Source organism: Phalacrocorax aristotelis, chromosome 3 (genome assembly GCF_949628215.1).
Source record: "Phalacrocorax aristotelis chromosome 3, bGulAri2.1, whole genome shotgun sequence".
NCBI classification, from domain to species: domain Eukaryota; kingdom Metazoa; phylum Chordata; class Aves; order Suliformes; family Phalacrocoracidae; genus Phalacrocorax; species Phalacrocorax aristotelis.
This window is the reverse complement of record NC_134278.1, coordinates 108,627,706-108,648,691: the sequence shown is the minus strand read 5'-3', so window position 1 is coordinate 108,648,691 and position 20,986 is coordinate 108,627,706. Positions and strand designations below refer to the sequence as shown.

General features: G+C 41.9%; 1 protein-coding gene, 1 long non-coding RNA gene and 1 other non-coding gene across 4 annotated transcripts in view; 1 reads left to right on the top strand and 2 right to left on the bottom strand.

Annotated features, from left to right (window-relative positions):
• Window positions 1–10,569: 10,569 nt before the first annotated feature.
• On the bottom strand, window positions 10,570–10,663 carry TRNAI-UAU (transfer RNA isoleucine (anticodon UAU)). The gene is made up of 2 exons: window positions 10,626–10,663; window positions 10,570–10,605 (listed from the first exon to the last, which is right to left on the bottom strand). It is a non-coding gene; the product is annotated as a tRNA-Ile (tRNA).
• Window positions 10,664–11,784: 1,121 nt separating this feature from the next.
• LOC142055276 (uncharacterized) lies at window positions 11,785–20,941 on the bottom strand. Its single transcript, XR_012659865.1, has 3 exons — window positions 20,677–20,941; window positions 19,057–19,142; window positions 11,785–13,489 (listed from the first exon to the last, which is right to left on the bottom strand). It is a non-coding gene; the product is annotated as an uncharacterized LOC142055276 (long non-coding RNA).
• HAAO (3-hydroxyanthranilate 3,4-dioxygenase) overlaps window positions 16,558–20,986 on the top strand; it is a 37,927-nt gene continuing 33,498 nt past the window's right edge. For both annotated transcript variants that reach the window (XM_075089025.1, XM_075089024.1), the window contains exon 1: window positions 16,558–16,743. In XM_075089025.1, coding sequence (XP_074945126.1) covers window positions 16,664–16,743 — 80 coding nt within the window. In that variant the 5' untranslated portion in view covers window positions 16,558–16,663. The remainder of the gene's footprint in view (window positions 16,744–20,986) is intronic.

Below are 20,986 nucleotides of genomic sequence, written 5' to 3'. Positions count from 1 at the left end.
CAGGTGTTCCCATTACCAGGGCTGCACCCAAGGGTCAAAGACTTGTTGGAACTTAAGAGTCCATATTTTTAATTGATTTTTATTTCCCACATCTACTCATGGAATAATGAACTGTTCTCTCTAAGTGATGGATATGGCCTGCTGTAATTGCCAAAATTCACATCCAATTTGCCAAGAGACAACATTTTTCATCCATAGGCCAAACCAATGTCATTCACCTCGCAAATGCACTGATGAAAAAAAAAGGCAACTCACGTGAAAGTACCACAATGTCATTTTCACTGTGACCTAGATTAGCTCTAGTAACTAGGTTTAGGCATGCATACAGAGCTCTTGCATAGTATGGTCTGTCTTGCACACACGTTACCCATGAATGAGACATTCATGCCCTGTCCTCTACTGTTTGACTGACACTTCTCAGATAAACAAGACTAAAGACTTTATCCTAGTACAACACTTAAAGCACCCACCAGATATTTTTGTTCCTATTTCACCACTATAAATATGAAATAACTCAGCTTAGCTGAGTGAACATGGGCCTCAATTTCTATTATTGTAATCAAATAGAGAATGCAAGCCACTGCACCAAGTTTAGTCATGCATGGCTTTACCAGATACAGATGCTTAACAGTACAGTCCTGATTTGTCTATGCCTTGCACTGAAGTAAACAAGAACAGAATGATAATATACAACTACTGTATTAGAGTAGTAGTCGATCACTTCGAACAGATTGCAAGCAATCTAATGGGGAACACTGGACAGAAGAAATAGGATGACAAACAAACTTCATTTTGTGAGTGTTACACAGCCTGCCTCTTTGCTACCATCTTTCATTCCTTCAAGAATTCCATTGGAAAAATTCAGCCTCGATCATATCAACTAATTTCATGCAGCTCCACAGTAATTATGATGGATTCATGCTGCATCACTTACATTGATAAAAGGAAATTACCAGGATATTCCAGAAGCATTTTACTGGACTTAATTCCAAGCATAAGTTTGTAAGTGCTCTATTGATGTCTGTCAGTTTATAGTATGAATCACACACCAAGAAATACTACTATGTATTTCTAGGCAGTTATAGTTCTAGTAGTAGCACAAACAAAAAGCAAAAAAGCCTTTGCTCAGAGATTAAAACATTCATCCTTACCTTCATTTTCCTATAGGATAAAGAAAGCCAAATTTGAGGAATTAAAAGTCAGTCAAAAAACTGAGATGTAGTAAGCTGACATTTTACACTTAAGCTGATAATTTGTGAACGTCACATTTTTTCATCTTGTATACGTGTTAAACAATGTTTATCAGTAAAACAAGACAGACAGAATGCATGGAAAACACAGCCACAGTAACACTAAGCTACAGCAAAGACCCATTTACTCGGAGTAGCTCATAAATACCCACTCAGTAAAGAATGAGCAAGAAGGATTTTTGCCAGATGAACAATTATGTTTACAATTCCAAACCAAGGAAACAGTAAAGATAGTAGATTTGATTACACAAGAGACAAACAACTATTTTTTTGTTTACAGTGCAACAGGCAACACAAGCTTCAAGTTGCAGCCACCAGTGCTATAGGACAAAGGTTCATCATGTCAAGGTTTCTTACAGACAGCCCACATGGTTAGATTGATGCATGGTCACTTGAACTGACCACTAACTAGAACTTCATGAACCACCAGTGGTCCATGAACATCAAGAAGACATCTGCCCTATCAAATCAAATGATCACATGATATCCAAGTGCAGGATGTACAGCACACATGGAACTGAAACGTGAAAAGGCAGGGCCAAGTTCTCCTCCGATTTCAATGGATGCAGTTCCACTAACAGTTGGGTGGGGGGTTTGGTTTTGGGTTTTTTTGTTGTTGTTGTGGCGGGGGGGTTGTGTGTGTGTTTTTTAAAAAAACCTTCCACAGAAGCCAAGCCAGATGGCTAAACACCACTACTACTAATGCTGCTAATACCCCTTCAGGATTATTTATTGAGTAGGACAGTTAAGACCAGCACTTTCCTAGCTTGTAATCACTACCAGTCTTTTTTCACCAGTTTGTCTATATGAGCTATAGTTTTCTTTCACAATATGGCTTGCTAGTCTCCAAAATGTATTCCTCACATCTACTCTTAAGATTACTTAGTCAATGCACGTACAGTTGAATTTAGATGCGTTGTTCTTATTTCAACTGTATCCAAACCACAATTGTTATTGGAAACTTCTGGTCTAAGTTACTTTTCAAACCCCATGACCCTTAAACCCCAGTTTCTTATGTTGTCCAGCAGTCATTTAATGGAGGAATTTTCACCCCATTATCCCATGGATTAGCTTCCAGAGAAAACAAGCAACTTAATAAGTAGAAATATTCCATATAAAAATTAAATACAGTCCAATTTGTATTTCAAACAAGCATTCACTGGAGACATCAGGGAATTGTAGTTTTCCAGTTAACACACTGCACAAGACAGCAATCTTGAAGCAACAGCTCTCTATGGGTCGCACATGATCAACGCTGGTAGCCATCCACCACAGCTCCTGGCTCTACAGAGGTCACACACCAGTAATACCCCTCCCTGTTGTGAAAAGCCTGGTACACATTAAACCAAGGCAATCTAAGCCCCAAGAGCAACCAAAAGATGCCCAAGCTAGAGATTTTACTGTGCTAATGGCTCATTCTTCTATTTGCTTTAATTTGCACCTCACTTGTGGAAGGAACCGGTTGATTTCTGAAGGGTCTCCTCATTCCAAATGAAGCAAACTGAAGCCAGATCACTCAGCCACAGTGCTAGCCAAACACATCTGTTGGGACTACCTTGGCTCTGTTTTTTGCCAGAAGGTAAAAACATTATATCAAATGACATGTAAGAACACTGCTTAGGTGGCTCTCTATGTATAGAGTATGAGACAAGCACTGCCTCATGTCAGCATCCAAAGCTATTTATTTAAACACTAAATAAAATGCAAAGTGAAAGATGAGAAAAACAATTTAGTAAAAAGTTCTTTTATTCCTGTGCATGATGCATCTAGCCCAATGACCACAAAAAAAAAAAAGAAAAAAAAAGTCAAGTCACAGACATTTATTAGATCATCTACCAAAGGAGCATTATGCTGATTATATCCTCCAACCCAGCAGCCACAGAACAGAAAGTCCCCTCCAAAATGATGCCTGCCAAGCACAGCAGTCTTCACACGATTTACTGGTCAGTGCACACAAATACATACAAAGGAGATGATTATGACCTTCTGATTTCAGGTGTCATCCAGGAAGATAATTTCCACAGTTTTAGTAATGAATGTTCCAAACTGCCACTGTTCTTCCCAGTAATTGTATTTTGTGGTTCTACTTCCATTTCCTTTACTATGTATGCATAAGCAGGAGGCCTCTCTTTGGCCTGAATTATTTACCCTATAATTTGTGCTTCTGTTTTCAACTAGTATTTACTGCTGAATCATGCCAAAAATCACACATACTGAATATTGCAGTGGGTCATACTTTAAAGCCCTATGAATTTCCTGGTTTCCTTGCAGCCAGACATAAGCTTCCCATTACTTTGGGCCAATCTTCATCCTCTTATGGAACATGAAGCAAATTCACTGGCATCAGTGAAAATGCACCCATTTGTATTATACATTAATACTACATTTCAAAAACAGTCACCTCAGTCTTGATTCCTTGACAGTTTGGCTTTTACTTTCAGAGGTATTTAGATGACAGAGGCTACTCCTGCAAGAATACTGCAAATACATTACATTTGCAATAAGAAGGCTGTTTGCTAGATGACCTTTGCAACACCCATATGCTTAGAAGCAGGCAGACAAACAGGAACATCAGGCAGGAATCCCTAAACAGCTCTGAAAATTTGTCCAAGTGTTTTAAGAATCTTGTCAAAGGACTAAGGTTATTAGGAACCTAGAGACAGGGCAAGTACCCTAATTGTCTATTAACCAATATGCCTTTAAACACAAAGACACACTGTAGTACTCCTAGTATCCCCGATAAAACACAAGTCTCCAACTGCAGGAAAACAAAAAAAAGGGATTTTCAAAGATACTGTATGTTAAGAACTTAAGAAATGATAAAGGAAATGTTTGGTGTGGCTATGTTGTTATAAACAGCAGTAAGTATTTACACTGCAGGCACAGAGTAGCTAAATAAGAATGACAGACACAATCAGATACACCCATCAGTCACAGCAGTGTTTTAAAGATACGTAGGCTACTGTAGGCTTTGCAAACAATTTGGTATTGGCGGTCAAATTTCCAAAGCTGTTAGGGTCTTAAATACATACATAAGCACGTAGAGAGATCTGAACGTAGGCATTTTATGCTGGCACTGATTTCACTGGGACACAGCCACCAAGTTTAATGGACTTTGCAAGTCTCAAGAAGGAACAAGTACTCCTGAGGTGTGAGGACTGGTTCCAGCAAAGGACTTGGTCACTGAGCTGGCCCAAGCTGCTACCACCCTACAGCCATCTGCATCCATGCAGCCCCTCCCGAGCCACCCCGGGAAGCACAGCACCTCCTGCCACTCCACAAGGATTTACAGGAACACATTTGCAGTTGCACTGAGACAAGGTGACTGGCATAGACCTCATGTTGCAGTGTGAAACTCTTAAGAGCACTTGACTGAAGTAGGAGACAAGTTGAGCCCCTCAGGAGGCAGCTGGGAGTATGGGGAAATATAGGTGGGGAGGGACACATCTGAATGGGTGCTTCCAGCCTTCCCTAAAACGGTGCCAGTTTCAAGGCAACCCCCAATCCTACGTGAGGCAGGCATATTTTCACCTCTAAGACACTTTCAGCTTGCTGCAACGATGTATGAGTTTTTGCAAAAGTGACAGAGTCTCTTTCCAGGATGCAGCTCACTGGCAAAGTTACATAATTTGCATTATTAACAGCCTCTTAATATTAAATGGCCTTCATACATACTGGCACAAATCTGATGTGACTTTCCTTATAGGTAGATATATATCCTTCTTTAAAATCTTCCTTTAAACAGCATGTAAATAGTCCTTACAATTAAGATGTGTAGTTAACCAACCCTCATCCCCATTTCAGTGGGTAGGATACATGAAAAATAAATGCAATCAGTGAAGTCAACTGTCTCCAAGACCTTGCAAATAATTCTGGATGTTCATGTTTATGATTGTTTGACAGCCTCTCTTCACAAAACCAGAAAACCCTCTAAGTTACACCATATAGCCACATGACCTGCAGCACAATTGCCTCTTAAGGATTTTATACAGTCTTTTCAGAAGAAAAATGTTTAAAAATTGTTGCTTTATCCTCCCCACAATCTTCATATGTGTAAGTTCATGGTAAAATTTCTAGAAGTATTTCTTAACACTGCCATAATTCGGCTATCCAGTGTATAAACATCTCTCAACTAATGCAGTCAGTACAGGCTCAATTGCCTCCTTCAAGGGAACATCCCTCCTCCAGAATTTTAAATTACAGACTCTCTGACTATCCCCTGCCATTTCAGCCACTTCCCCAACTTTTTTTTTTCTCTAGGTCTGGTTTAGTTTGTTTTGCTGTATTTTGAGACCTTTCCAAGGTTTCAAATATTTAGGCTGCACCAAAACTATTTGAAGAAACCAGGAGTCTTTTTCCACCTTAAAAGCAGAGCCTAACACCGCAAACTCAGCATAAGAAAATTAAATGGGCACAAAATCCAGTACTGATTGTCCATTTCCTTCCTTTTCCAAACCAGAAAGCTGAGTTCTCTAGCCCTCCCAACACCAGCTTCAATCCCTAGAGAGACCAAGGGGTCTCTTATATTGCCACACTAAAGTAACCACCCAAAACACACAGAGAAGAAAAACCTGCCTTGTGAGATCACTCTTTGCTCAAGCAAAACACACAAGCCAATTTGCTTTCTACTGCAACTCCATCTTAGATTGGCTTGACTGGTTTTTCACTGCCCTAGGCAACACATTCATACAGCCACAGCCAGACAACACAATTTTGTTTTTTTTAAAAAAGCTTCCTTACCTATGATCTTCTACCCACTCCTTCTGTTCCCTTCTCCTTTTCTTTGTCTTCCTCCCCTTTCTCTTTTCTTTTTGTTCTCTCTTTATAACATCCGCTTTCCTGGTTTCAGAGAGCAATGCACAAATTCCTTCTCTTTCTCAGCTTGCTTTTCTACCTATCTTAAAAGTTATTCTCACTTCTCCTCCTTCTATCAGCCTGTATAAGCCCAATGATCCCCTTCATCTTTCAGCCCTTCTCTTCACCAAGAAAGCTCCTATATGACCATCTGACTTCCTCCCCTCTTTACATTATCTTTCCCCTCACAAAACCAGCATATTTCTATTTGGTTTGAGAGAGTCCTTCCCCATGGTTTGGAAGGACCTATATTTTGTTCCTTTCCTCCCAGCTGCTGCTTCCAAGTCTAATACCTCCATAGCACATAGCATGGGCACACTCAGTGGGAAGCAGCCGTCTGGACTTCAGTCAGCTCTCCATGAAAGCCTCTAACACCAGCTATTCCTTAAAAAAGAAAAAAAAAAATTGCTCAAAAGAACCGAAGCCGGGCCTGCTATGCTGGAACTTGGACACAGTAATGAAGTCACACAGACTTAAAAATCATGATACAAGCCAATCACCTCTGTTGTTACTCCAAACACAACTAATCAATAGATTTCAATTTCAGAAAGGTCCTCGAGATGTTACATACAAAGCAGGGGAGGGAGGGGAAGAGAGGACAACAAGAACCAAACACATCTATACCTTCAGTGGACTTTGTTTTCTAAGCAACCCTTGGAATTTTTGCCTATTGTTCTCTGCTGTGTACAACGGAGCATTTGGCAAGTGATTTCTATTTTTAGGATGTCTGGGAATGCTTTGCGTTGGTTTTCCTTTTTCACTTTGTGGGACCACAGTGCCATCTATTGGAAAAGCTATGAAGAGCCGACTCTCGTTGTTTACTATTTGTCAAATTAAGACTAAGAGTATTTATTACTTCGGTTTCAAAACAATTAGGCAGGCCAAGTCTTTATCATAGGCTTTTAAAGGCATTTGTTAGGGTATGCAAGCCCCAATGTCATGAGAAGTTCCTGACTGATATATTCAAAGAAACTTCAGTTAAGCACGCACCTAAGTGCCTCACAAACACCAAAACTGTGCTAACATACCAGAAACAAGAGCTGCCACCTTTAGAAATAAACGTCAGAAAGGGCTATCCTGCATGAGCCTGTCTTTCCTTCTCCTAGATCCTGCATCTCCCATTCCAGTGAAACTCCCTGTTTGAGCAAGATCATACAGGGATAAACACAAAGGCTGGTCCCTAACCTGATTACTATTAATTCTCCAGAATCAGGCAATAGCTAGATCCTTGTAAATTCTCCCTCCAGCAATAAGCAATAGGCATGTAAAGTTTATCTATATCTGTAAGCAAGCCCTCTTTCCTTCCACAGCCAGTGGGAACTCAAAGCAGCCAGAATAAGCCTATAGAACACACAGAGTCCATACTCAAATTAAAAGTGACACAAATTTTAAGAAGATAGACCTATTTAAAAAGGACCCTGGAAGGATTTCAGGAGCTGGGAATATACAAGCCCACAGGCATGTCATCCACACCAGGCAAATTAATAGAGATATAAAGAACATGGCAGAGGCTAGAACAGGCAGGCCCTTAGACCAAACAGGCAGCATAGAAGACTCACCATGGGGAAACCTTTCCTCCCAGAGCACTTCCAGGAGCACCCGCGGCCCATCCAAGCCCCTCACCACCTGACAGCAGCCCCCAGGCTAAGGCCAGGGCTCCCCAGCCACCACCTGCAAGGACAGCAACAAACACAGAACAACTCTGAACAAAGAGGATAAGGTATAGCAGTTTTTCAAAAGGAAAATGAGGCACAGGTGAACCACATTGTTATTTGGGGAAGCGGCAGGAGAGGGAAGGAGGGATTGCCTCTCTCTAGATCACATTAGTACAGCTGGTACTTTGCATCTCTCATACACAGCTGTTTCCTAAGTACATCATCTGCATACATTAAAGATTTAGAAACTAAGATGGCACTCACTCACAGACATTGGGAGTTCTCTCATAATGGTGTAAAGGTATCTTTACAAATACGCATATCAATATGCATACATATATTAATATACACATTTTTAATATACATATATATATATGCACCACTGCCAACTAGCATTAAAGCATTAACCAACAGCTCAGGACCAAAAAGCCCAACAACAAAACACTTCAATGCAAACAGAAACATATACTTCCTTTTCATATATCTGTAAGACACCTAATTTTCAGGAAAAAGTTGCAAATGCAAGCAACAGCCCAGAGTACTCTAGATGTCACCCCATCAGAGCTGGTGAGGCCATGACGGCAGCACCATGGCTGCCCCAGCTCAGCACTGCATGAGGACAAGGCTCTTCACATGCCCTCGAGAAACTGCTCCAAGGCCCAGACCTGATCCCCCTCCCTGGGATGCCTCCTTCCCACAGCAGCCCCCTGGGGAAGTAACTAAAACACAGACTCGCTAAACTCAGCTCTGATATGGTGCCTGTCCGCCCCAGCACCAGCCCCACACCAGCACCTCCATGGGGAGGTAGGAGGCTCCAGCACCATCCCTGCCCAGGTGCCCACGGCCAGGCCACAGCCAGCCATGCCGCTCCGTGGAGGTTTATCCCATCTTATTTCACAGACCAGTCTCCTTCAGGAAGCCCTCATACTTTAGTAGCAGTTCATGTTATTTTGTAAATAGCCATTAGATAAATAATATTCTTTCAACATAAGGGGATTTCTAGTAAACACCCATAAATCATCCTGATTTAGCATGAATTTCAGTGTGAAATCCCCAACTCAGAACGTTTCCTTCAGATGTCAGGCGTAAGAGTCAATCAGGAGGTAGGGCCTCTGCTGCAGGAATGCAAACAAGTGTTTCCTCGTATGGTGATTTTAGTCTTTTTTTCTTTTTTTTTTTAAGAGGCAAGACAAAAATCATCTTGGACTGAGAGTAAAAGCCAAGGTAGGACCAAGGGGATGAAGGTGGTCTTCTGGAGAAGGCCACAGCACTGCACAGCTCTTGCTGCTTGTCCCAGCTGCTCTCTGGCACCGCACAGGCAACTCGCAAAAAAGCTGTGAATGCAGCAAACAGCATCTGCTTCGTGCATTCAGATTTGGCAAAAATTGCACAATCACTCCCCCAGCTCACCCAGGCAAGACCCCAAATGCAAACCAGCCGGTCCTCCTTGGTGAGGGAGCTCAGGAGGCACTGCCTGTGCTGCAGGCACACAGGGGTGCAGTGAAGGGGGAGAAGGAACAGCGAGCAGCACCATCCCCACTCAATTTCTGAAGAGAGTGGTCGCTGTCCAGGAAATGGAGTCCAGCTCCCTCTGCTACGTTGTTTTGTTTGTTTTTTTTGCCAGTGACACAAAAGCAGCATTTCCATTTTTTAATATTTCCAGTACCTCTGCAAATACTTCTCTGTACTGTCAGTACTAGCACTGGACATGGCATTCCTGCATGAAGGAGAAAACATGAAACTCACTGCAAGCAAAGGATTAATTTTATTTACCCTTTGATGTATTACAGATTTCTCTTGTTTTGACTTCCTTACACTAATATGGCACATGCTTCAAGCATGACCACCCCGTCACTGAAATCAATGGCAAAGCCAACGTAAAAAGCAGAGGGACAAAGTGGTAACTAGAATAGGGAAGAAGTAGTAATTAAAAACCTTGAAGTGGCACTTCAGGGAGTTAATGCCTGCAGTACACACACTAATGGGCTGGTTTAAGCAATAAAGGCCCCTCTGGCTGCATGATCTTGAGGGTCTCACTGAACTTCTTGGTATAAATTGCACTGTGAAAGTAGCAGACTAGACGCTAACGTAGAGGTGGTTTCACAAGACCTGGGCCTAAACATTCAGGCAGCATCCCCCAGCTTTCTTTTTCAGGAAGCTGCCCCTGTTCTGTGACCCTGCCACTTCTCAGGTTGTGAAAAGAAATCTGAAATTATTTTAATAATTTTTCTTCCTGCTCTGGCCCACACGTTTGTAAAGCATTACCAAGGTAACGAGTAGTTACAAAGACTATCACCGCCAAAGGAGGCAAAGTAAAGGGGGAAGATTTTGTTAACCTTCAGTTGTAGCGACCACACCGGTCGATATTTATTTGCAGTCCGTATTAAACGACACAGTATAAAATAACGTTTATTTCCTGCAAGTCCACCCAAGCAGCTCTTACCAGGGAAGAGTTTGTTATCGCATACTGACACGCTGCTCTGAGCACACCAAACTTAGGTTGACAGGTGAGCACACATCCCTGTAACCAAACATGTCCACACCGACTTTGATAACAAAGAGCCCCACGCCAGCGATCCATTGTGTAGGGGTGCGAAGGCCGCCAGCTGCCCGGCACAGCCAGGCGTGCCCACCTCACACCCACAGCAGTTGCAGCCCAGCAGCCAGCGGCCCCGTGGGCGCAGCGTGCTCCACGCCTGCCGTGCCACGCTGCCACCACGGCTGCATAATTTTCCGTGAACTTCTTTCTTTCTTCCTCCGGAACGCAGCCAAGTCCCAAAAAAGCCCGTTTTTCCTCCCAAAAAGCTGTGTGCTCCAGGTGAGGCTCGAACTCACAACCTCGGCATTGCTCGGCTTTGTACTGCTGTATAAGTACCGCGCGCTAACCGATTGCGCCACTGGAGCCCTGACACCAGCTCCTCCCGAACGCTTTATCAAGGGCCGGCCGGGCCCTGGCGTCGGGAAGGCAGCGACAGAACCGCCCGCGCCCCGCGCTGGGCAGCGGCCCCGAGCTGCCCCGGTGCTCTGCCTCGGCCGCGCTCTCGCCGTTAACCAGCTAACAGCGGCGCGGAGAGAGGAGGGGAGGAGAGAGGCGGCGGACGCTGCGCCTCTCAGGGGGGAGGGCGGCGCCCCCACGCTCGGGAGGGAGGCGGGCCGCTGCGGTGCCCGGGACAAAGCACGCCCGTAGGGGCGGCGAACCCCAGCGGCGGCAGCGGCTGTGGGGCGAGGCCGCCCCCCTCCGTCGCCTGAGGCGGGGCGGGGCAGGGCGCGCGGCCAGCCCGGCCCCGCCCCTTGCGCAGCCGCCGGCGGGGCGGCCCCGCCGCCGGGGCAGGTGCCGGCGGCGGGAGGCGGCGGGGCCGCTACGACCTCGGGCCGGCCTTTGGTCACAAGCGGTGGCCTCCAGGTCAACGGGGCGCATCCTCGCACTAATTCACATCGGCGGGGAAACGTTGCGGCCGTGTGCCGTGCTCGGGTCCAAGCCAGAGAGAGAAGCAACTACGTACTGCCAGTAAATTAAACTGTTGTCCCTGTAGCATCACTAGCTGCGCGCTCTCGGGCTTTGCGCTCCATTTGCTACTCCACCGCCGTTGTGCGCAACATGAGGGATGCCCTGGCACTTCCAAAATGCGTAGTATGGGTTAAAAGGCATCATAAATAATTATTTTTGAATTATGTTTAATAGAAATAACAAAACATATTGTGGTTTATCACCTATGGATAATTCACTGAGGGCTTACTTTACCTCTGGGCTGACTTTATCTTACTTTACTGTAGTACAGGTACTTTAGTAAAGTACAGAGCATCCGTCACATCTACAGGGCCCGAACCCCTTGTTTCAATACCTGAAGTTTTTGTCTTGCTGTTTCCTAAAATTCAAGGATGGAATAAGGTGCTCTGATATGAAAGTGCTGAATAGATCTAGAAGGCTGACATTACGTATACGTAGAAACCCCACAGTGTATATATGATGTACTACACGCTTAGAAACAGTTACTAGAAGCAAGCACACAGCTTTATGCACCTGTTTATTGTTAAAGTATACCACTAACATGGATTTATTCTGCAGTCAGATCTGTCTTATCTTTAGGTGGCAGGAAGATGGTAAATATAATTGACATCAGCAGATTTTTAAACCCAAGCAATGCTCCAACACTTTTACACAGTTAAGACCAAGACACACTCTGTCTTCTTCCACCCATGGTTAGGCATTGTCACCACACTGACTTTCCTAGAGGGCTCTCTTGGGTTACTGACATAAATACTAGAAAGCATTTTCCTTTCTACAGCTGCTTTGCTGTGCGCAACGCAACAAGCTCTGGGCATTTCATTACAGGGTGGATGGTTGGAGGGAGCGATGCCCAGCGCTGGGATTTCCGTGGCCTCTAAAAAGGAGCTGTAGGTGGCCCAGCAGCAGGTGACAGGCACTCAGCCAGTTTTAAGTGAAGAGCACTGATCTCCCAACTACTTTTGGCAGACTGCACGGCAGTTATGTGCTACTTCATTGCCTCCTCCCCCCACCTCTGATCCATAAATGAGCTGAAACCTTGTCAGAAAGTTTTGAACGGAGGCGAGGTGCTTCTCACTTGTCAAGAAAGTTGTTCTGCCGCTGGTGCTGTTACTGTGGGCATTACTTAGAATCCGTTTCAGTGGTATACACCATCGACAGGTGAAGCAAGGTGCAATTGCTGTATCTGACCGTTGATGAAGGTGGCTGGCATGGAGAAAAAGGGAAAACCGGCAGTTCGTGTCTTAGAGAAACTTTTCATCATCCCATAGGTTTAGTTGGCATACCAGAAAATGGCAGCTGCCTTATTACCATTAGCAGTGCATCGTTACAGTAGAAAATAAAATATTCTATACCATGCAAAGATTGCTGTGAACGTAATTTCATCCAAACAAGTGGTTTTTTGGCAAATACAAGAATGTCAAGAAGAATAAAAGCTGAAGCTGAGATCGTACAGACAAGCTCTTTATTGCAGATTTAACCGTAGAGTCAGGCAAGAGGGAGGGCTCAGTGAGTCTAATTTGGGGGTTTATATAGATGATACTCACTGCTTGTTGTATTTTAATCAGCCTTCTCATAAAAGTAACAGCAATAATGGGGAAGATTCTAGCAGTTTTTGTGCTATGTGATACGCTTCATCTTATGTTTGCCCCCACAGAGACTGAGGCCCTTGATAGTATGTTTATGAATAGAGCAGAGAAATTTGCCCATGTGAATTAGTTTGTGGGAACTTAACTGCACTTGGGTTCAAGTAGTAGGTTTATTACTGATTTGAATTTTCGTTTTCAGCAACTGTTTAGGGTTTTTTAATATTAAAAAAAATTTCTTTTTTTTTAAAGGTACTTCATTTGTATTTGTTCTCAAAGAACAAACAGAAAAAGCACAGAATTGACCAAAAATAGGAAGTGTGTTCAACTAGATAAAAAAGATTATTTAGTCATATCTGTCTTCCTTTTTCCATTTCTTCACAATATTAAAAAAAAGCAGAAGTTAAAGCTGTTCTAATGCCACAGAAAGTCACTTGCTTACTGCTGCTTGGAGAATCCCCAGATTATCACTTCAGCATAGCTCTATTATTTTAACACCAATATAGATAAATCAGTCTCTGTATTGCACAAGGGCAGAAAGGCAAAGTTGAAATTACACTAAAAGGATTTTGTTCTCAGATTGCTACTGAATGCAAACCTCCCCTGGTGAAGATTTTTCAGGACACTTCTAAGCACCAGCTGTGGAAAAAAAAACAAGGCTTAAGAGATAAATTTCACTATACTGTTTGCTTTGAAGACTAGAACGGGCAGGGCAGAGCAGGCAGCGTCCATGCTTGCTGGAATTATGGTCTGTTTCCCTCTCCCCTTCCCAGGGACTCTAAACCATTCTAGATCTTTATCATCAGTTCTGTAGGTGAAAAAAAAATAATATAGGGAATAACAGAAAAATGACCAAATCCTGGCCAATGAACCTGAATACCTCTTCTAACTAGAAACACAGTATTTAGCTTATGTGCTTTTTGTTAACATATGCTGCTTGCTGGACACCACCTAGTAAATTTAAGTCTCTAATAGGTCTGGTGGTTGAGGAAAGTAGAAAAATATAGTAGGTGCTGTCCTAAACTCAGTTTTTTCCACTACCACTTTTTTCCTGCACCCTCAATGCAAAAGATGGATTATTTTTGCGTAGCAGTTTTGTGCTCCAGTAGTCTTGCATTTCTCTGGCAGCAAAAGCTGACAAAACAAGCCCTTACCTTTGCATAAAGGGAAGGAACTGAGCCAAAAGTGAAAGCAGAAACCCCAGCTGCTGGACCAGGCTTAGACGGATGTGAAGAGTCAGTACAAAGTAGACTAGCAAGAAAAATCCAGGCCCCCATCAGGTCACAAGGCATACATATTTACTTGAGTCTCACAGAGACTGCAACACTGGCTCTTTTCTTTGCCTCTCCAACACACTTCACAGAAATAAGGTTCATGGCCCAGGCACTTCCAGGCCATGCAGACCATTTCTTAGCCCTCCTCAAAAAAAAAAAAAAGAAAAGGGGCAATGTTCCCTTATGCCTGTTATACTCGTGGAGGGGCCATTAACTGCATTATTTAAAACCTCTTGATTTCAGAAGGTTCCAGAAAATGCTACCCTGTGATAGTAACCTCTGCTTCAAACTAATGGTGAATTTTATAAGTGAACTTCATTTGCTTCCTCCCTGAGTAGGTCTAGCTATCGCGTTTTCATGCCTCGCTCTAGCCACAAAATGGATTTGTCAGGCTGTGACTGAGACAGTTTTCTCTGCAGGTAATGGTACCTTGTACTCTGCCAGCAGAAAAAAGCAGAGACTAGCGGTTAGAGTAGGGGTTGAGGACAATAGCCCTGCAGTTAAAACTGGCACATTAATGCTGTGGTGAAGGAGGCTTGGCTCTATCAGTTCCAGGATTTGTGGTTTTTCCTGCTGTGGCTTTGTACAATCTTTTGGTTTTCACACCTGACAAATGGAGCCCTGCTCTGCAATACATGTTAGTAACGATGAGGTAGATCTTTACAAAACCACGGTCATTAAAATAGAACGTCTTCAGCGCTCCTGGTCCCACCAGGCTGGGTCACAATCCCTCTTTCCTTCACAGCTAAATAGGGCACCAGCAGCCTACAGTACAAAAAGTGCTGAAATGTTCCTGGCTGTAGGTCCAAAACCAGGCCTAGTGGCTTTGCTATGCACTGGTGTCTCACCACAGCCACTCTGATGGTAGAAGTTTCATGTGCTAAATAATTTAAAAAAAAAAAAAACAACAAATGAAACAAACAAAACCCCACATTATTTGAGTGAAATAATTACTTTGGGCTTGTTTCAGAGGAAATTTTTGCCAGTCCCATTGTGATTGGACTAATATAGCTAAACTGTAATCTACATGTGGATCTTTTTTTCCCAAAATAAATCACAGAGAATCACAGAATCACAGGTTGGAAGGGACCTCAGGGATCATCTAGTCCAATCTTTCTAGGAAGAGCAGAGTCTAAACAAGATGGCCCAGCACCCTGTCCAGACGACTATTTTTTGGATCAGTTATGTAATTAGTTTAAACTAAGTTGCAAAGAAGTGATAGAGATGTAGGTAAATCAGAGTTGTCCTTACATATACAGGAATAAGAGTGTGGTATTAGTTCAAACCCACACTCCATTGCTTTTTTCCATTGCAAAAATTATAATGGTATAAGCTAAAGGACTCCCAAATTTGTACAGTCTCAGCACACTGACTCTTCAGTCCAGCAGCCGCATTGCTCATATGTGCAAGCCACGAGGATGTACCACTCACTTGTAAACAAATCATATTATACCCATACACATTCACCCACTAAGCACCATGTAGATACAATCAAGACTAAGCTACATCAAGACCAACTGAAAAACACTAAAATTTTGTAATGTCTTAGGGTTTTTTGTTTATGACCCCTTTAATGTATTTCAAGTCTGAATATGAATGTTTATACAATTTCTTATTAAAAAATAGGGATGGCAGGGAACAGAGTGAGCAATCCTATAAGAACTATGTAGATGTTGAACTGAAACTAGTGAGGGAATGAATACTAATACAGATCTGGAATGCCTGGTGGTTCTTAGTTTCTTGTTTGCCTGATAATTTGATGACAATAGGCTGCAGTTTCCCAAAGGGCATCACAGAACCGCGTTCAGCTCTCCAACAAGCCCTGCTATAACATTGGCAAAGAGTGGATCAAATTAAAATGAACACTTATGGACAACTGCTTTTGGTCTTACAGATGCAAGAGACATCTTTATTTTTGTTATCTAGCAGAAGAAGATCCCAATATTTTCAAACACACACACCCAAACATTCAGCCTAACAAGGTTAGGTGAGGTGGGAAAAGGAAATAGGGCTCTATTATCAATCCTGATACACCTATACATAGTTATGCATGTATAAAAAAAACTTTTTTACATATATTACATGTAATTAAAATTTGAGCAACTGCTCTCAACTTGCACGTAGCTTTGAAACCTGTTTCTATATTAGACTCGAAGGGTACACATACCCACATCTTGCCCGTTTTCCTAAACCTCAGTTTGTCTGTAACAAGGCAATTTCTATGGAGAGGTAACATACACACTCCCATCGATGCAGTAAAGAGAATTCAGAAACATTCTGCAAGCAGAATGAGTCTCTGAGGAAAATATATATTTTAAAAGCACTAGTCAATTATTAGCTAACCTGCTGGAGCGTTAGTACTCTTTATGAAGTAACCTTTGGCTGGTGGACCTGTCCCCTTTGACACTGAAACCCAAAAATACCTCTTCTACCAACCAATCCCCTGCGCTTTGGGGATGGAGCCACATGAAGTTTGCTCACGGAAAGAGCCCTCTGCAAACTCTAATATCTCTGTCAAAAGTTTAATAGCTGGGGGACCATGGAGCTTCTTGTAAACGTAAGAAAATGGATAGAAGAAAACAAAGCTGCCTTTTTGCCACCTGTATGCAATAAACTTATGTAAGTAAATGAAGATTTATTGTTTTTTTGTTTACTCCATTCTTAGGTATATAAATATTCTTAGCTATAAGAGGAAGCTGCTAAAATACATACACTGAAGATTAGTAAGGAACTGTAGTTCCTCTCAGAATGCAGTCAGAGTGCTGTTTCGAAGAACAGAAACTGAAATCTGTTTTGCAGTAACCCTGCAGAAGCTTGACTACAACTTGAATAGAAGATATTTGCCTCAACTGAAAGTCTTTTGTAGGCAGTTAGTCTGTGTTAAGGGAATTTCTGTCAGGCCCTGTGACAATAAACTCATAGAAGTCAGAGGAGATGGCATAACATCCACAAATGATAAGATTTATCTAACATTAGTGCTACCAAATTACAACCTGAAACAGCCACTAGAGCTGCTGAGAGTCATCCCACCATTGCAGAGGAGCCAAAGCTGCAGGAGCAATCAAAACCAGTGGGACATACCACTGAAAGATAAAGATAAAGGAAGGGCAGGGGCACTGGAGGAGCAGGTTTCCAGTGCGTTTCCAGAACTGTCAAGTCAGGGTGAGACCCTCTGTTCAGCAGGAGGCTGAAGAGGCAGTGTTTCAGAGCGCTGACTGGCACCTTAGAGCTAGAAACCATATTCTGAATGAGACAGCTAATATAAGAAAGAAGTGTGGACATTATGCAGTTATATAGCATGCATATTCTCAGTGTCAAAAGTCTCATTTGCTCATGCAAATGCCATTGTAAATGGTCCAACATGTGTTATGTTCTAGTTATGATGTTAACAGGGATTTCTTTTGCCAGTGAAGTTGAGGACAATATATTTTGTCCAAAACCCTATATACAGAAGGCTTTCATAAGAAAGGATTTTTTGTAAAGTGATATGAACCCAGGTTTTATGAAGAAAATAAAAAGCATTTTTCTTGCTTTTCTTTTTTTAAACCTTTTTTTTGCAATTTTAATCATTAAAAAAGCACCAGAGAATATGCCTCTTGCTCTACCCTGAAGTGCTGCCTCTAACCAAAAGCTGGATGGGCAGTACTGTAGTAGTGATACTAATTTCCATTCACAGGTTCAAGGGTTACTTTTCAAAGTAATGATTGCAAGACAAAAATAAGGTAAAGGGCACATCCTTACCGAGATGACTGTGTTGAAACTATAGTTGTATGCTTAACTGAGAAATTACGAAACTTGAATCACTACAACAGTTTCACTGTGGGAGAAAATGAGGAAGGTGTCTTTTCCTAATGAGTCTTTTCATTTTCAAAATGGGTTAAGGAAGCATTTTGTAAAGCATAGCCATTTCTAAAGCTTACCAATGATGGTGGTAAAATTTTAGAATTTTACATTATGTGGAATATTCATGGGTTTCTTTCTTCATCAGTAAAATGAACCTTTTTGTCATTACTGTACTGTTCTGCACACCCTACCAGCAGTTCTGTGTAGTCCTGAAGTAACCCTGGAATGTGACACATGTCCGAGGTCAGTCACATAGATCCCTAAATACTCGGCATTGACAAGTCTTCCCGATAAACACTGCAAGAAGCCACAGTGAAACAAGGAACAATTTTTGTAATAAAAATTGTATAGATTGAAAAAAAAAAAAAAAAATCAATTTTCCAATGTAGCCTCAGCCTATAAAGGAGGAGAAGAAAGCTGCCTATTATATGGATTCTGAGTCTCTCACCACCTGCTTCTGGTGCTATCTAAATGTTTTCAGGATTTTCCAAAAAGGTTTTAGGCGATTTTCCAAGAAGTGACTAGTAGATCTCCAATATTTTTTTTCAAAAGGCTTTAATCCTTTACGTGCTGAATAGAGATGTATAAGGCAATTTTCTCACTGCCTTCCACATCACTGGAAGGCAACCACATTTAAGTAACCAACGTTTAAGTAACAAATCAAAACATTTCAGTAACTTATGATCCTGTGTTTCAAGAGAGAATTAACAGTTAAAATCTAGGTCTTACAGAAAATCTGTAGGACTTTTTGAGTCTAAATTTATTATGGCTTTCAAGCTTCTATTAAATTGTGTTCCGTACACTTGGGAGGATCAAAAGTTTTAAATACCTATTTGGGATTTCAGAACAGAGCCTCAATTCCTGAATCACTACCTGTTTAGAGTTTTACCAGAGTCAACAAAAGGCTACAATGTAAAAGCGGCAGTTTAAGTAGGGGTATTTTAATGACACTATCTTGCAAGTGTGAATGCTTTTTAACCTCAACAATAACCAATTTTTGCAAAATCAGAACCCTTGACATGGCTGGTTTTTACAGGGTAGCTGTGGCACTTTTAAAGCTCTTCTTTGAGTTCAGAACGTGATACTTACCATAAGGAGACCTAACTGTGGTCACGGACTACCCGATTCTTCATGGTCTTGAGACTTTTTAAAAGGTTGCCTGCTGGTACCACTCACTTTATGTGATTAAGAAGAGAAATGTTAGAACACATAAAACTTAACAGGCACCTCATTCTAAAAATAGTGCAATCAAGTAATTTTCACACACTTAAAACCCTTTTGATACTCTGACTCTGCCAAAATGGCAGTCTTAACTGAAACTGCTTTCCTTCCTTAAGATTTTTCTTCTTAATGGAACCATATTAATGAGACAGCTTTATTTAGCAGTATGGGCAAAAAATCCTATTGGAGTTCCTGTTCGTATTTGATAGCTGGGATTTTTTGATGGTGTCATTGTATAATTGTTAATGGTAGGAATGATTATCCCATGGTTGCCTGTTTATTATGTAAAGCACAGCTAAATCCATCAGGTAACAGAATTAAGATCTGCCAAACAAAAAGTTAAGCAACAATTATTTTTAGAGCAATATTTTCACTTTTAGTTATTGAACTAATAATGAAACTCTGTGGATTTCTGTAACAAATTAACTCATCTTAAAAGTAGGCCACAAGATACCCATAGATTGTCTTTCTCTTGTTTTATTCTCCAGGGTTGATTTTAATTTATTTCATTCATAATTAGCTGTGTTTTTACTGTCTTGGTCTTCCTGCCCTTCTTCAGTAGAAGGGTTAATTGATGCAGGAGTATTACAGTGCATTCTTGAAAACAAATATTAAATCTGCGTAGTACAAATAGTTCTGGTTTCCATTCCTTATTTTAGGAGACGGGCACCAAGTCAAGTGCTGTAATGTATACAGCTTCCTATGGTGAAAACAGTCAATTTAAGGATTGTAATCTAATTTAATTCTTTAGACTTTTATTTGACCAAAGACTTTATTGCAGTTACTTGTTATTTTTGCTTTATTAATCCCTACTATGTTGTTCATTATCATTTACATACTTTTCGAAGTGAACATGATAATAGTAGCAGATCAAATGTATGTGCTCAGCAGTTCAGAATAGCTTCTCTCAATTAAAGCTTACGAGGTGTTGACACAGAGGCACATCGTTCTGCCCCATGTTGCAGAAGAGCATGGCTCTGCTGCTTCTGTGTTACTGGGACCTCCTGTTAGCCCAGCTAGTGCCCAGAATCTCATCACTGAAAAGTAGAGGTCGACACCCCCACCCCCACCCTTCCGCAGCCCCCCGCCCCGTTCTCATATCAAAAAGAACTTAAGGACAAATTTTGAATCACAGCTAACAGGCCCTATTTACAGGTTTTTTTAAGTAAATGAAAACCTGCGACCTTACCTCTTTGTTAGCGTAAGTGGACTGATAGATTATTGGGATATCTATGCTTTGCGCCATCTGAGAGAAGAGCTCATTGGGGCTCTTAAAAGGGCAGAGTTAAGATAAAGAGCCTGAATCTCCTTTTCTGAACCAACCACAACCACAACGAAACCACTGTAAAGTTGTTCTAGCTTAGCAAAAGCAGTATAAATAGAAGAGAAATCAGCTGATAATTCCTACCACCACTATCTCTATTAAATTCTACCAAAGGGGGAAAAAAAGTGTGTTTTTACCTTTATTGACCTTAAAAAGTGTTTTACCTTTACAGAATCCTGATCTAACCAGCTCACGTTGAAAAGGTATTTTCCTGTCGTTCCTGTCTCTGATGTAGCAATCTTTACAGTTCAAAGCTCTTTCCACAGTTGGTAAATGTCATTGTCCCTTTTTCATAGCTGGAGGCACTGAAACAGCAGGAGGGCGGTAGGTGGTCACCCGCCAGGACAGCGGCAGAGCAGAGTGGTGCATCCGAGGTCTTTTGAGTTCTGCTTCTGGATGCTGCTTGTCACTCAGTATTGTTTTGTTGACTCACTGTCCTCAAATAATTAAAAAAAACTTATATGAAATAAAGAA